This window comes from Heptranchias perlo, chromosome 21 (assembly GCF_035084215.1).
Source record: "Heptranchias perlo isolate sHepPer1 chromosome 21, sHepPer1.hap1, whole genome shotgun sequence".
In the NCBI taxonomy this organism is placed as follows: Eukaryota; Metazoa; Chordata; class Chondrichthyes; order Hexanchiformes; family Hexanchidae; genus Heptranchias; species Heptranchias perlo.
Genome location: NC_090345.1, coordinates 3903910 through 3920006, shown reverse-complemented (window position 1 = coordinate 3920006; position 16097 = coordinate 3903910). Strand labels below are relative to the sequence as shown.

The window sequence follows — 16097 nt, the reverse complement described above, 5'->3', positions numbered from 1 at the left end:
AAGGAGCCGAGCACTGTAGCAGCAGCTGTGCTGATAAAAGGTGAAACTCTGTGGCCCAGGTCAGCACAGTGCACTGGGTGACATGGGGTGTGAGGGGAGGGAGGGAGGGGAGCGGGAGGGGAGAATAGGAAGGGCATTAATGACTTTGGAGGTGAAGGGCAATATTACCACCACTCCCAGTCGCATTGTAAGTTACAGACCACCAATAAAACACTCGCTGTTTATATGAAACCTGCAATGTCTGGTGGTCTCACCTCCAGGCTGCTTGGCAGTGGCACAGAGAAGCCCTGTGTCCCCCAGTGTATCCACTGATTTCAGACCATCCTGGGAGCCCACTGATGGCTGCCCGACTGTGGAGGTGGCAGCGGAAGAATGGAGAGGGAGGGGATCACAATGAAAAAAAAGTCGGCCTGTCTCCCACCCCACCCCCCCACCCCACCTTGAATCCCCTCTTTTTCTGCCCACTCGATATCCCAGCTCCTTTAATTGGACAATTATTCACTCTCCTTTTCCCCCCCAATTATTTGTTTTGAGTGCTGAAGGGATCAGGGGAAGGAGCCAGGGAGAATTACTGAGCCTGATGGTCTGAATGAATACACTGTATCCCAGCACGGGTTAGCACATCTGGGACAGGAAGGGGAGAAAATCAGACATGAATCCAGCAGCCTCCCATCACCAGGCCGTGTAACCCCTCTAACCCACAACACGTGCTAGTTCCAGCATGTCTATAAATGAAAAGAACCAAAAGGTTCAGCCTCAGAGGACAGACTTCAGTTGAGTAATACCCAGACACTGTGTTTTTTGACTGGACGTTTAAGTTTTGTGACTATTTACCGCTAATTTCCCACGTTTCGGTATAAAAGGTTACGGATGCTCCTTCTGGTTGCAGTAGCATGTCGGTCTCACAAGGCACTGATGCGTATCAATCTATGAGAGCTTATAACTGATCTCTAATGTGATGGAGCATGAAATGCAGGGTCTATAATTACACACACTTTTAAAAAGCCTCCTATTAAAAACTTGTTAAAATTAAATTTCTGCCCATTCTCTTACGCACAGCACTTTTGCTATATGGCTTTCTCTACCTGACCCATCTCATCCTTCCAGAATACCAACCCTACTCTCTTTCCAGCCCAGCATCCAGCTGTTCAGTTCTCAAATCAACCTTCCTGGCAACCAGTTACAGCTGTTGATCAGCACTGGCACCTGTCCTTGGCTTGCCCTTCATAACCCAGACCCTATGCCCTCCTCTTGCTGTTTCTGGAAGTATTGTTTTGAGTTTTATTAAAGTTGGAGTTACCCTTTCATCCTCGGGACCTGGATTTGAACTGAGGTCTCACTAATGGGATGAACCTCTTACCTCTCTGCCGCCTGCGTGGGGCTGAAAGAAATGTGTTTAGAAGTAGATCAACCTGCTAACTACTGGGACTGGTAGTTCTTGTGCTAACTGGTGGTCCCACACGGAAAGAAAAGGGACGGCGGTAAACAGAAATGTCTCAGGTGAGAGGTGTTCTGAGGTTAGAGTTGAGGTATATTGTTAGCAGAAGAGGCTTAACTGAATAACTCATCCAGTAATGTTTGATGGGACAGTGTAGAGGGAGCTTTACTCTGTATCTAACCCGTGCTGTACCTGCCCTGGGAGTGTTTGATGGGACAGTGTAGAGGGAGCTTTACTCTGTATCTAACCCGTGCTGTACCTGCCCTGGGAGTGTTTGATGGGACAGTGTAGAGGGAGCTTTACTCTGTATCTAACCCGTGCTGTACCTGCCCTGGGAGTGTTTGATGGGACAGTGTAGAGGGAGCTTTACTCTGTATCTAACCCGTGCTGTACCTGCCCTGGGAGTGTTTGATGGGACAGTGTAGAGGGAGCTTTACTCTGTATCTAACCCGTGCTGTACCTGCCCTGGGAGTGTTTGATGGGACAGTGTAGAGGGAGCTTTACTCTGTATCTAACCCGTGCTGTACCTGCCCTGGGAGTGTTTGATGGGACAGTGTAGAGGGAGCTTTACTCTGTATCTAACCCGTGCTGTACCTGCCCTGGGAGTGTTTGATGGGACAGTGTAGAGGGAGCTTTACTCTGTATCTAACCCGTGCTGTACCTGCCCTGGGAGTGTTTGATGGGACAGTGTAGAGGGAGCTTTACTCTGTATCTAACCCGTGCTGTACCTGCCCTGGGAGTGTTTGATGGGACAGTGTAGAGGGAGCTTTACTCTGTATCTAACCCGTGCTGTACCTGCCCTGGGAGTGTTTGATGGGACAGTGTAGAGGGAGCTTTACTCTGTATCTAACCCGTGCTGAGGTACAGATTCCTGCAACACTCTTACCCAAGTGGCCATTCTTGAGCCCAACCACGTCAGTTCTGCACTTTTCACAAGGGACAAACAGGGAAAGGAACCCTGGCAGATTCTTTACCCGCTCCAAACCCAGCGACAGGTGCCAATCATTGTGGTCCCTCCTCCCACCTCGGACCAACAAATCTTTTTGGTCCGTCATTGAGCTGACACTTCAGGGCAGCACTGGGGGAGTGTGTCTTTTGAATGAGATGGTTAAACAAAGGCCTTATCTGCCTGTTCAGAAAGATCCGACGGCAAGATTCAGGGATGAGCAGGGAGTTCTCCCAGCGTCCTGGCCCATATAAAATTCTGAGGGGGCTTGACAGGGTAGATGCTGAGAGGTTGTTTCCCCTGGCTGGAGAGTCTAGGACTAGGGGGCATAGTCTCAGGATAAGGGGTCGGCCATTCAAGACTGAGATCAGGAGGAATTTCTTCACGCAGAGGATTGTGAATCTTTGGAATTCTCTCCCCCAGAGGGCTGTGGCTGCTGAGTCATTGAATATATTCAAGGCTGAGATAGAATTTTAGACTCTAGGGGGATCAAGGGATATGGGGATCAGGCGGGAAAGTGGAGTTGAGGTCAAAGATCAGCCACAATCTTGTTGAATGGTGGAGCAGGCTCGAGGGGCCGAATGTCCTACTTGTGTTCTTATTATGTTCCAACGTTCCTCCCTCAACCAACACCACTGAAAACAAGCATTACTGGTCATTTATCTCATTCGCTGTTTGCAGAATCTTGCTGTGCACAAATTGGCTGCTGCGTTTGCCTAGATGATAACAGTAACTAAACTTCAAACACCAATCCATTCTACGCAAAGCACTGGGATGTTTGAGACACAAGACTGTTCTGTAGAAATGCAACGCTTGTTTTTAACATTTGCTTTCAAACATCAGGTATTAACATCAGGTTGCTACAGGCATTAGAAGCTACTCCAGGTGCTGCTAGTAACAGGAATCCAGTTAGAGGAGAAATGACAACCTATTGTAACAACATTTATATACAAGTTATATAAAATTTATTGCAAATAAAAGACTCTTCCTCTTTTCTTTTTAAAAAACACAAAAAAGTGATTCTTAAAGGAACTGTGGAGTTGGAAGTGCGACGGCACGATTCCTGTCTCTAAAGCATCGATTGATAACGTGCTGGTCGGTCTCTGGCTTTAGATGTGCAGCTGGGGGTCTGGGGGTCCCCACTTTATGCCATGTTCTAGGTGCCCGCCCGTTTATTTCCCGTGCCGTGGGTCAGAGATTGTAAAATCCAACGTGTAAAGTGCGTAGGACAAGGCGGCGTACAGGTGTGAGGTAGTAAATCGGAGGCAGTACACGGGGCTGCTGCCGGGGGAAGAGGAGAGGAAAAATACCTGGAGGAACAAGAAACAGAACAGAAGGTGGTTAGCTCTGCGACCCGTGGCAGCTGCTCTATACAGAGGAACAACAGACTCTATCTGGTTCTCCTTCCCATTCAAACTCCAGTTTTCTCCCGTCCTACTCTCTGCTGGGACACAGCTCCGTGGGCACAGGCAGCCCCTCGCTATCTCGTTCCTCATGCAAGCCCAGACACTGATGTGCTGTGGCGTTTGTCCCCGTAACAGTGGCCGCACTGTGTGTGAAGTGCTGTGAGATGTTTGAGTTGTGGCACGATAGAAATGTTTCAGCAATATTTCTAAGGCTCTCTGATGGCTCAGTTGTGGGTTATAACTATCAGGCTGGGGGTCTTTTCTCTAGAAAAGAGAAGACTGAGAGGCGACCTGATAGAGGTCTTTAAAATTATAAAGGGCTTTGATAGGGTAGATGTAAAGATGTTTCCATTTGTGTGGGGAGTCCAAAACTAGGGGCCATAAATATAAGATAGTCACTAATAAATCCAATAGGGAATTCAGGAGAAACTTCTTTACCCAGAGAGTGGTGAGAATGTGGAACTCGCTACCACAAGCAGTGGTTGAGGCGAATATCATTGAGGCATTTAAGGGGAAGCTGGATAAACACATGAGGGAGAAAGGAATAGAAGGATATGCTGATAGGGGGAGATGAAGTAAAGAGGGAGGAGGCTCGTGTGGAGCATAAACACCGGCACAGACCTGATGGGCCGAATGGCCCGTTCCTGTGCTGTAAAATTCTATGTAGTTGTAAATCCACCATTTGCTGCGACACTGTGCTATTACAGACCAGGAAGGTGCCAGTGCCAGTGCCAATCCCTGGTTGGTAGCGAACCAGCTGTTCGCGGCTATAACCAGCATCTGTGTCCCTGGACCAGCAGCCTGCTCCTGATCAGCGGAAGTGTGGATGGTGTTGCGACCAGGATCGACCTTCCCCCAAAGTCGCAAAGTTCGGCGGTGCTCGCTGTCCAGGTTCAGGCGTGAAGATTGCAGCTCGGGTGATGCAGGAGAGGAGGCGAGGGGGAAATATTTAGCATTCTTACTCTCAGCCAGACCCGACTTACCTGCAGACTTTTCGTCTGCCTCTTGTCCCAGAGACGGACGACCCCGTAGCGTGAGGAGCCACTGGCGATCATGAAGTTTCCGTCACTCCGCAGGCAATAGAGCGCACAGTCGTGAGGCTCCTCCCACTCCATCACACTGCGCCTGGAACACAAGAGGCCAGTTAGGACAGAGGAAGTATCTCACCCAAGGCTGAAAGAAGAGCTGCTAACGACGACAGGAAAGAATAAGGAGGGAGGGGGAGGGAAAGAAAAGAACAAAGACAAATTTTTAAAGAGGCTTTTGAAAGGAGGGAGGGAGGTTAAGCGGGATAGTGAGGAGGGAGTGGTTTTGGGAGGAAGAGAAGTAAAGAAAGAACCTGCATTTATATAGCGCCTTTCATGACCTCAGGACATCCCAAAGCGTTTCACAGCCAATGAAGTACTTTTTAAGTTTAGTCATAGAATCATAGAAAGTTACGGTACAGAAGGAGGCCATTTGGCCCATCGTGTCCGTGCTGGCCAAAAAAGAGCTATCTAGCTTAATCCCACTTTCCAGCACTTGGTCCGTAGCCCTGTAGGTTACAGCACTTCAGGTGCACATCCAGGTACTTTTTAAATGAGTTGAGGGTTTCTGCCTCTACCACCGTTTCAGGCAGTGAGTTCCAGACCCCCACCACCCTCTGGGTGAAATTAATTCTCAGCTCCTCTCTAATCCTTCTACCAATTACTTTCAATCTATGCCCCCTGGTCACTGACCCCACTGCCAAGGGAAATAGGTCCTCCCTATCCACTCTATCTAGTCCTGTCACAATTTTATACACCTCAATTAAATCTCCCCTCAGCCTCCTTTGTTCCAAAGAAAACAACCCCAGCCTATCCAAACTTTTCTCATAGCTAAAATTCTCCAGTCCTGGCAACATCCTTGTAGATCTCCTCTGTACCCTCTCTATGCAATCACATCTTTCCTGTAATGTGGTGACCAGAACTGTACGCAGTACTCAAGCTGTGGCCTAACCAATGTTTTGTACAGTTCCAGCATAAACTCCCTGCTCTTACATTCTATGCCTCGGCTAATAATGGAAAGTATCCTGTATGCCTTTTTAACCACCTTATCTACCTGTCCTGCTACCTTCAGGGATCTGTGGACATGCACTCCAAGGTCCCTTTGTTCCTCTACACCTCTCAGTATCCTCCCATTTATTGTGTACTCCCTTGCCTTGTTTGCCCTCCACAAATGCATTACCTCACACTTCTCCGGATTGAATTCCATTTGCCACTTTTCTGCCCACCTGACTAGTACATTGATCTCTTCCTGCAGTCTACAGCTTTCCTCCTCACTATCAACCACATGGCCAATTTTTATGTCATCTGCAAACTTCCTGATCAAGCCTCCCACATTCAAGTCCAAATCATTAATATATACCACAAAAAGCAAGGGGCCTAGTACTGAGCCTTGCAGAATCCCATTGGAATCAGCCTTCCAGTTGCAAAAACACCCGTCAACCATTACTTTTTGTTTCCTGCCACTGAGCCAATTTTGGATCCAACTTGCCACTCTCTCTTGGATCACATGGGCTTTTACTTTTTTGACCAGTCTGCCATGTGGGACCTTGTCAAAAACCTTGCTAAAATCCGTATACACTACATCAAACACGTTACCCTCATCGACCCTCCTTGTTACCGCCTCAAAAATTCAATCAAGTTAGTCAGACACAACCTTCCCTTAACAAATCCATGCTGACTGTCCTTGATTAATCCGTGTCTTTCTAAATGACGATTTATGCTGTCCCTCAGAATTGATTCCAATAATTTGCCCACCACCGAGTTTAGACTGACTGGCCTGTAATTACTCGGCCTATCCTTTTCTCCCTTTTTAAACAACGGTACAATGTTAGCAGTCCTCCAATCCTCCGGCAATACGCCTGTAGCCATGGAGGATTGGAAAATGATGGTCAGAGCCTCCGCTATTTCCTCCCTTGTCACTGTTGTAATGTAGGAAATGCGGCAGCCAATTTGCACGCAGCAAGGTCCCACAAACAGTAATGCGATAATGACCAGATAAATAATTTTAAAAAAAAGTTATGTTGGTCAAGGGATAAATATTCGCCTGGACACCGAGGAGAACATCCCTGCTCTTCTTCGCAATAGTGTCATGGGAAGTTTTACGTGCACCTGAGGGGCCAGACGGGGCTCAGTTTAATGTCTCATCCAAAAGATGGCACCTCAGACAGTACAACATTCCCTCAGTACTGCACTGAAGTGTTAGCCTAGATTATGTGCTCAAGTCTCTGGAGTGCAACCCACAATCTTCTGATATAGAGGCGAGAGTGCTATCACTGAGCCACAGCAAGGGGGAGCGGGGTTTGGGAGGGAGAGGAATAGGGAGGGGGAGCGGGGTTTGGGAGCAAGAGGGATAGTGAGGGGGAGTGGGTTTGGGAGGGAGAGGGATAGTGAGGGGGAGTGGGTTAGGGTGAGAGAGGTAGTGGGGGGGCACTTTTTGGAGGGAGAGGGATAGCGGGGGGGAGTGGGTTAGGGTCAGAGGTAGTGAGTGGAGGGGTAGCGAGGGGGAGCGAGGGGGGCAGTTTTCAGAGGGAGAGGGATAGGGAGGGGATAGTTTTAGATGGGAGTTCCAGAGAGCAGGTGACTAAAGCCTCGACCAATGATGGTGGAATGGAGGGAGCGAGGGATGAGCAGAAATCTAGACACGAAGGGTGCAGTTGTACATATAACTTGAGGGGGTCAGGCTGATGAGAATATAACAAAATCCAAAGTAAGGAGGGGCCATTCAGCCCATCAGGCCCACTCCATCCAGAGCACATGTGATTATTCTATCACTGACTTCCCTCCCAAGACACCTGCTGATATCCTACTTGACAGATAATAAGCTCCTTCCCCCAACTCTCTCCTTTCTAACGCTCAATCCCTCTTCTCGACAGATATCAACCCCACTCCTTTTAACGGTGCTGTCTGATCCAATCTCACTCAAGGCTCGAGAATTCTGTACCTGTCTTCCTGCGTCCTGTGCTCACTGTCCAAGATAAGAAACTGGTTTGCTTCCACCTCACCTGCACCTTTCGTTGTTTTAAAGGTCTGTATCGTAGGTGTGGAAAGAGTGCCAGGGATTTGAAGATGAGGACTAGGACCATGAAGTGGATGTTTTAGGGGGACAGAGAGCTGGAAATTGAGCACGTGATAGCCAGGGAACCACGTGGAACATTAGGCAGCCCGGAGACGCAAACTCACAATCTCAGCGTTGATGAATGCGGCCTCATTAACTCGGAGGAGTCAGCTGACAGTCCAGTACGATTGGATGATAGTGAACACAGCAGTGTTCCTATGAGTGCTGGAGATGAAATGAGTATCGAGAGAGCTGTAGACTATGGAGAGGCCCATTAAGCTGCTTCCTGTGTCCTTTAATGCATTCTCTACCAGGGACAGTCTAATGCATCTCCCTGCTGGGTGGGGGCTTTAACCCTGACAGTTCTGGCCCACCTTTTAATTTGCTTTATGAGCTTCTCAGATCCAATCCGGAAGAAAAATCAACGGTCTTCATACATTCTTAATCATCTCAAATTTTTTTAAAAACAGCACCCGATAGCTCAATTGTTCATTGCACCATCCTTGGCAGTGCTGACCCATACAGAGCACGGATATCCCAGGATCACCAGGGCAGTGCTGACCCATACAGAGCACGGATATCCCAGGATCACCAGGGCAGTGCTGACCCATACAGCGCACGGATATCCCAGGATCACCAGGGCAGTGCTGACCCATACAGAGCACGGATATCCCAGGATCACCAGGGCAGTGCTGACCCATACAGAGCACGGATATCCCAGGATCACCAGGGCAGTGCTGACCCATACAGCGCACGGATATCCCAGGATCACCAGGGCAGTGCTGACCCATACAGCGCACGGATATCCCAGGATCACCAGGGCAGTGCTGACCCATACAGCGCACGGATATCCCAGGATCACCAGGGCAGTGCTGACCCATACAGAGCACGGATATCCCAGGATCACCAGGGCAGTGCTGACCCATACAGAGCACGGATATCCCAGGATCACCAGGGCAGTGCTGACCCATACAGCGCACGGATATCCCAGGATCACCAGGGCAGTGCTGACCCATACAGCGCACGGATATCCCAGGATCACCAGGGCAGTGCTGACCCATACAGCGCACGGATATCCCAGGATCACCAGGGCAGTGCTGACCCATACAGAGCACGGATATCCCAGGATCACCAGGGCAGTGCTGACCCATACAGAGCACCGATATCCCAGGATCACCAGGGCAGTGCTGACCCATACAGAGCACCAATATCCCAGGATCACCAGGGCAATGCTGACCCATACAGAGCACCAATATCCCAGGATCACCAAAGCAATGTTGGAGGGCTCCGGGCTCCCTCAGGACCCCTGGGTTAATAATCAGCAGGAGTTCCTGGTGGAAAGTTTCCATGTGGGTGTTAGGATGAGGACTCAGCTGTGATATCCCCCTTAACTGAATGACTTGCCAATACCCACTGATAAACAATTAACAAAGGGTGAGGAACTGGAGGGGAGCGGAAGGGGAGCAGGTGCCCCAGCACAAGAGAGGGAACAAGCGAAAGACAAGAATTTTTTTAACCAAAATGCTGGGCTGCTGGGGTCTGGGTCCAAGGACTGTCAGTCCCTCTCCGTGTTTTACCCTGTATAGTTCCTCTCCTGTATATAGTGTAATACACTGTGTTTCGCCCGGGATATTGTTACAGTAGTCCAGCTCATTGTTCGCTTAACCCCATCCAGTTGTGCTATCCCGTCACTCACCCTTCGCATTAGGCAGTCCCCTGGGAATCCTGAAAGACACATTAGCTTTCAGAATGTCGGAAGGCTTTCTGGCAATTATCACTTTATAGGAACAGCAAGAACAGCAGAAGATGGAGGAATCCCTAGACCTTCCACAACAAATTGCCCTCTGCCTCCACCAGCTGTGTCAGTCCGACTCCTGGCCACCCCCCTGGGACTGTCGATCACTTAAACCTATCGTGTTTGAGACAGGAGTGATGGGGCTCTGGTACTAGAGTGGCACAGCAACACCAGAGCTCCTCGTGCAATTATTTCAATACCCAGCCTCTCCCGTTTGAAGGAAGTGGCACAAATCAGAACCCCATCAAAAACACACTTCTCATCCATCTCATTCTAGGAACACAGGAACAGGAGGAGGCCATTTAGCCCCTCGAGCCTGTTCCGCCATTCAATGAGATCATGGCTGATCTGTGACCTAACTCCATATACCCACCTTAGTCCCATATCCCTTAATAACTTTGGTTAACAAAAATCTATCAATCTCAGATTTAAAATTAACAATTGAGCTAGCATCAACTGCCATTTGTGGGAGAGAGTTCCAAACTTCTACCACCCTTTGTGTGTAGAAGTGTTTCCTAACTTCACTCCTGAAAGTCCTGGCTCTAATTTTTAGGCTCTGACCCCTAGTCCTAGATTCCCTTAACAGCGGAAATAGTTTCTCTCCATCTACCCCATCAGTTCCCCTTAAGATCTTGAAAACTTCGATCAAATCATCCCTTAATCTTCTAAATTCCAGGGAATACAACCCTAGTTTGTGTAATCTCTCCTCGTAATTTAACCCTTGGAGTCCAGGTATCATTCCAGTAAATCTACGCTGCACTCCCTCCAAGGACAATATATCCTTCCGAAGGTGCAGTGCCCAGAAATGACCCATTTTCCAAATTTTACACTGTTCATTTATAGTGTCCATTTTTAAAAAAGTTCTTGGGATGTGGGTATCAGTGGCAAGGCCGGCATTTATTGCCCATCCCAATGTCATACTATTGTAGTAGTGAGCGTCCTTCCGAGGTTAGTTCTGAGGCCCATTAGTAGAGAAGTGTAGAGGGAGCTTTACTCCGTATCTAACCCGTGCTGTACCTGCCCTGGGAGTGTTTGATGGGACAGTGTAGAGGGAGCTTTACTCCGTATCTAATCCGTGCTGTACCTGCCCTGGGAGTGTTTGATGGGACAGTGTAGAGGGAGCTTTACTCTGCATCTAACCCATGCTGTACCTGCCCTGGGAGTATTTGATGGGACAATATAGAGGGAGCTTTACTCTGTATCTAACCCGTGCTGTACCTGCCCTGGGAGTGTTTGATGGGACAGTGTAGAGGGAGCTTTACTCTGTATCTAACCCTGTACCTGCCCTGGGAGTGTTTGATGGGACAGTGTAGAGGGAGCTTTACTCTGTATCTAACCTGTGCTGTACCAGCCCTGGGAGTGTTTGATGGGACAATGTAGAGGGAGCTTTACTCTGTATCTAACCCGTGCTGTACCTGCCCCTCGAGTGTTTGATGGGACAGTGTAGAGGGAGCTTTACTCTGTATCTAACCCGTGCTGTACCTACCCTGGGAGTGTTTGATGGGACAGTGTAGAGGGAGCTTTACTTTGTATCCAACCCGTGCTGTACCTGCCCTGACACTGGCTGCAAGAAATCCTCCACTGCCTCACCACCTTGGTGAGCATAAAAAAACTGACCATGCATATTTGCAAAAAAAATCTATACAATTTTCACAGCAAAATGAATTTCCCTCTGTCTCTGGTTCCTGCAGTGACCTTAATTGCCACCAGGTGGCAGCAGTACCCCACAGGACAGATGTGCTGGGCTGTCTGTCGATCGAGGGGTGCGTTCAGGTGAGCTCCTGATCTAGCACGGCCACCTGGTTTGTCTTGACATTATTCTCCGCTCAAATTTTCTCTGTCTCGGATCTGCTGTATTGATTCAGAGAATAATTCTCGAGGATTTACAACTCAATTCGCAATCCCAGTTAATTTAGTAAGATTCTCCACTTGCAGCTCAGATAGATTCCTGGAGAAAGTGCTCAATCCTTTAGAATTATTTCTAAAACCATGTCAGCTTGGCTCACTGGTAGCATTCTGCTCTCTGGGTTAGAGGTTTGCGGATTCAAGCCCCGCTCCAGGACTTGAAAACATAATCTCGGCAGGCACTTCAGTGCAGTACTGAGGGAGTGCTGCATTATCAGGGCTAGCTTCCTTCATAGGAAACCTTAAACCAAGGCCCTGTCTGTAATGCTGGCTCATTTCAAATTCATGTATTTGTATTCTTTTAAAAATTCGTTCCTGGGATGTGGGCGTCGCTGGCGAGGCCGGCATTTATTGCCCATCCCTAACTGCCCTTGAGAAGGGGGTGGTGAGCCGCCTTCTTGAGCCGCTGCAGTCCGTGTGGTGAAGGTTCTCCCACAGTGCTGTTAGGAAGGGAGTTCCAGGATTTCAACACAGCAACGATGAGGGAACGGGACGGCGAGTGACTTGGAGGGGAACGTGCAGGTGGTGTTGTTCCCATGTGCCTGCTGCCCTTGTCCATCTAGGTGGAAGAGATCGCAGGTTTGGGAGGTGCTGTCGAAGAAGCCTTGGCGAGTTGCTGCGGTGCATCCCGTTGCTAGTACACACTGCAGCCACGGTGCGCCGGTGGTGAAGGGAGTGGATGTTTAGGCTAGTGGATGAGGTGCCGAGGTAATAACAACAAGGAATTCTCCAGGTATGGAGAACATTCCTTCCTTATCACAATCAGATTAACTGCTCAGTCACCTCATTGCTGTTTGTGGGATCTACCTTCACCCACAATGTCACGCCGTGTAACACTGCATATAAAACTTGAGACACCCCCTCCCTTGGCAGCACTTCTGTGGAGACTGACTTCTGATGGCAAGAATAAACGGGGAAGAGTGGCATAAGGAGAAATAATAAAAACGCAAGTGTCCAATAGCCTTAAAGGCCCAACTTTACCTAAGGAAACCTGGGCAGGGAGTTCCTGGCAGGATCCGGGGTAACTGGGGGAGTGGATTCAGTATCAGAGGGTAGCTCCTGCAGGTGCAGTCACAGAAACGGGTCCCAGTGGAGATCCACTATTCAGGTCACCAAGCTCTTAAATATTAAATCTAACAACCTGGATTCTGCTTCAGATGATGCGGGGCAGGGGGCGATGAGGGGCAGTGGGTCAGGGGGTGATTTAAGGGGCAGTGGGCGATGAGGGGCAATGGGTGAGTGGGTGTCGAGAGGCTCCTTTCACCGCCTTCTGTGGGATTGTTTGAGCATCCGCTATTTTACACATGAACTCAATTTTTGACAAAGCCTTACACTCACCAACATTACCCAATCGCAAACTGCCCGTACTCTCGCCAATATTCCCCAAAATCACACTCTGCCACGTCACGTGTACTGGGGATTCTGTGTAGTGGGTGCACTGGTTAGCAGCTCCGATTATAGTGTGCGATGCTCACTCTAAATCCATTTTGACCATGCTCATGGAGCTGGGTGACCTGGATGCTTGGGGCGGATAGTAGAATTAACTGAAGCAGATCTCTTGTGTCTCACAACCCTGCTCTTTCCTAAATCGTGCAGGTGATCGGGATGGGCCAGACCTCGTCACGGTTTCAGCTTCTATAACAGACCCTTTTCTGTCACCCTGTCTGTAGTTTTAAACAGTAAGTTTTCAATATAAAATGATTTAAAAAAGGAAATAATTTCAAATGCAGAAAACAGTTAAACATATTTCTAACGGACTCCCCCCACCTCAGTGCCTTGCGGAGCAAACGGCCCTTCTAGGGTGGCAGTGAGCAAGAAGGTCTCAGGCTGATCTCAGGAGGAGGGGCCGGGGCCGGGGGCAGGGGGCAGGGGGCAGGGCACAAGAGAGGGAAAAAAAAAATCAAACCAGCTGGGGATCAATATTCAGTGACTCATTCTGGGCGTGCAAGTGTGAGCATGAGTGTGAACGAGAGAGGATAATAAAATAAAATAAACCGTGCACACACCAGGCTCAGCTATGATGCCCCCCATGACCAAATAACCCACAACCTCTCAGCAGCTAGGGTACTACACCCAATTAGGAGTCAGTGACTGTAGGAAAAAATGGGGAGAAAGTTAAGGGGGAAAAAACACCTTGACTGGATTCCTCCCCCTCCACTGTGAGGCAACCCCTTCACAGAAGTTTCACTCAGTGAGGGGCAAATGGTGCCGATTCTTTCAGTCTGTAACTTGTAATGACTCATTAAAGAACTAAAGCCACTCAATGGGTGACCCAGGGGATAAAGGGAGGGTGTAGTGAGACAGAATGTTCCATATTGAAAGGCTGGGCTGTACTTAGGCAGCTGATTTCAGACAGAATGGATATACAACAACAACTTGCATTTACATAGCGCATTTAACGTGGTAAAATGTCCCAAAACTCTTCACAGGAGTGATTATCAAACAAAATTTGACACCGGGCCACATAAGGAGATATTAGGACAGGTGACTGAAAGCTTGGTCACAGAGGTAGGTTTTAAGGAGCGTCTTAAAGGAGGAGAGAGAGAGAGGTGGAGAGGTTTAGGGAGGGAATTCCAGAGCTTAGGGTCCAGGCAGCTGAAGGCACGGCCGCCAATGGTGGGGCGAAGGGAGTGGGGGATGCACAAGGGGCCAGAATTGGAGGAAGGCAGAGATCTGAGAGGGTTGTAGGGCTGGAGGAGGTTACAGAGATAGGGAGCTAGAACTGGCCTCAGTGTCCCGTGTTTAAGGAGGGAGAAAAATCAGCAGCTGATCGCTGTCCACTGTCCCCAGCGCGTGGATATGAGGTGAGGGACGGATTGGGTTCAGCTACGACTCCCGCCAAGGGAGAATAGCTTGGCCGGCCTAATTTTTTTAAATTATTCGTTCATGGGATGTGGGCGTCGCTGGCGAGGCCAGCATTTATTCCCCATACCTAATTGCCCTTGAGAAGGTGGTGGTGAGCCGCCTTCTTGAACCGCTGCAGTCCGTGTGGTGAAGGTTCTCCCACAGTGCTGTTAGGAAGGGAGTTCCAGGATTTTGACCCAGCGACGATGAAGGAACAGCGATATATTTCCAAGTCGGGATGGTGTGTGACTTGGAGGGGAACGTGCAGGTGGTGTTGTTCCCATGCGCCTGCTGCCCTTGTCCTTCTCGGTGGTAGAGGTCATGGGTTTGGGAGGTGCTGTCGAAGAAGCCTTGGCGAGTTGCTGCAGTGCATCCTGTGGATGGTACACACTGCAGCCACAGTGCGCCGGTGGTGAAGGGAGTGAATGTTTAGGGTGGTGGATAGGGTGCCAATCAAGTGGGCTGCTTTGTCCTGGATGGTGTCGAGCTTCTTGAGTGTTGTTGGAGCTGCAACTCATCCAGGCAAGTGGAGAGTATTCCATCACACTCCTGACTTGTGCCTTGTAGATGGTGGAAAGGCTTTGGAGAGTCAGGAGGTTAGTCAGTCGTTGCAGAATACCCAGCCTCTGACCTGCTCTTGTAGTCACAGTATTTATGTGGCTGGTCCAGTTAAGTTTCTGGTCAATGGTGACCCCCAGGATGTTGATGGTGGGGGATTCGGCGATGGTAATGCTGTTGAATGTCAAGGGGAGGTGGTTAGACTCTCTCTTGTTGGAGATAGTCATTGCCTGGTGAATGTTACTTGCCACTTATAAGCCCAAGCCTGGATGTTGTCTAGGTCTTGCTGCATGCGGTCAGGGACTGCTTCATTATCTCAGGGGTTGCGAACTGTTCACGCAAGAAATACGGCCACTCAGAAGAGGTACTGGAGGGTGTTTGATCGGTGGCTGTGGAATGTGTCCAAGCAACCCTGTTGAGGGGAGGGGACGGGAGGGGGAGGAGAGAGGGGAGAGAAGAGGGGGGAGGAGCGAGGGGGTAGACAGAAGAGGAGAGAGGGGAAGGAGCAAGGGGAGGACAGGAAGGTAGGTCAGAAACATGGAAAGACCTGCTTACCTGGTGCTGGCTCGGAGATCCCACTGTCTGATGTAGGTGTCATATCCGCACGTCAGCACAACCGAGGGGGTTTCGTACAGGATATCCAGGACCCCAGCTCCCCGGCGAAAGTCCAACCCCAGGCTGCTCTCCAACTGGCCACTGAAAGAGATTATGAGCACAGCATTCATTGTGCACTGAGGAAGAGATCTTACGACTGGCAGCTGCATACGAATAAAGAAAGAACGAACTTGCATTTATATAGCGCCTTTCATGACCTCAGGTCGTCCCAAAGTGCTTTGCAGCCAATCAAGTACTTTTTTTGAAGTGCAGTCACTGTTGTAATGTAGGAAACGCGGCAGCCAATTTGTGCACAGCAAGATCCCACAAACAGCAATGTTGGTTGAAGGATAAATATTGGCCCGGGACACCGGGGAGAACTCCCCTGTTCTTATGCAAAATCGTGCCGTGGGATCTTTTACGTCTACCTGAGAGGGCAGATGGGGCCTCGGTTTAATGTTGCATCCGAAAGACAGCGCCTCTGACAGTGCAGCACTCCCTCGGTACTGTACTGGGAGTGTTGGCCTTGAT

The 16097-nt window shown here is 49.4% G+C and overlaps 1 protein-coding gene across 1 annotated transcript in view; it reads right to left on the bottom strand.

The window, feature by feature from the left end:
- Positions 1-3315: 3315 nt before the first annotated feature.
- fbxw4 (F-box and WD repeat domain containing 4) overlaps positions 3316-16097 on the bottom strand; it is a 105797-nt gene continuing 93015 nt past the window's right edge. Inside the window, exons 7-9 of the mRNA XM_068001980.1 lie at positions 15528-15668; positions 4774-4915; positions 3316-3694 (exon numbers count right to left, since the gene is read on the bottom strand). Of these exons, the coding sequence (XP_067858081.1) occupies positions 3557-3694; positions 4774-4915; positions 15528-15668 (421 nt within the window). The 3' untranslated portion in view covers positions 3316-3556. The remainder of the gene's footprint in view (positions 3695-4773; positions 4916-15527; positions 15669-16097) is intronic.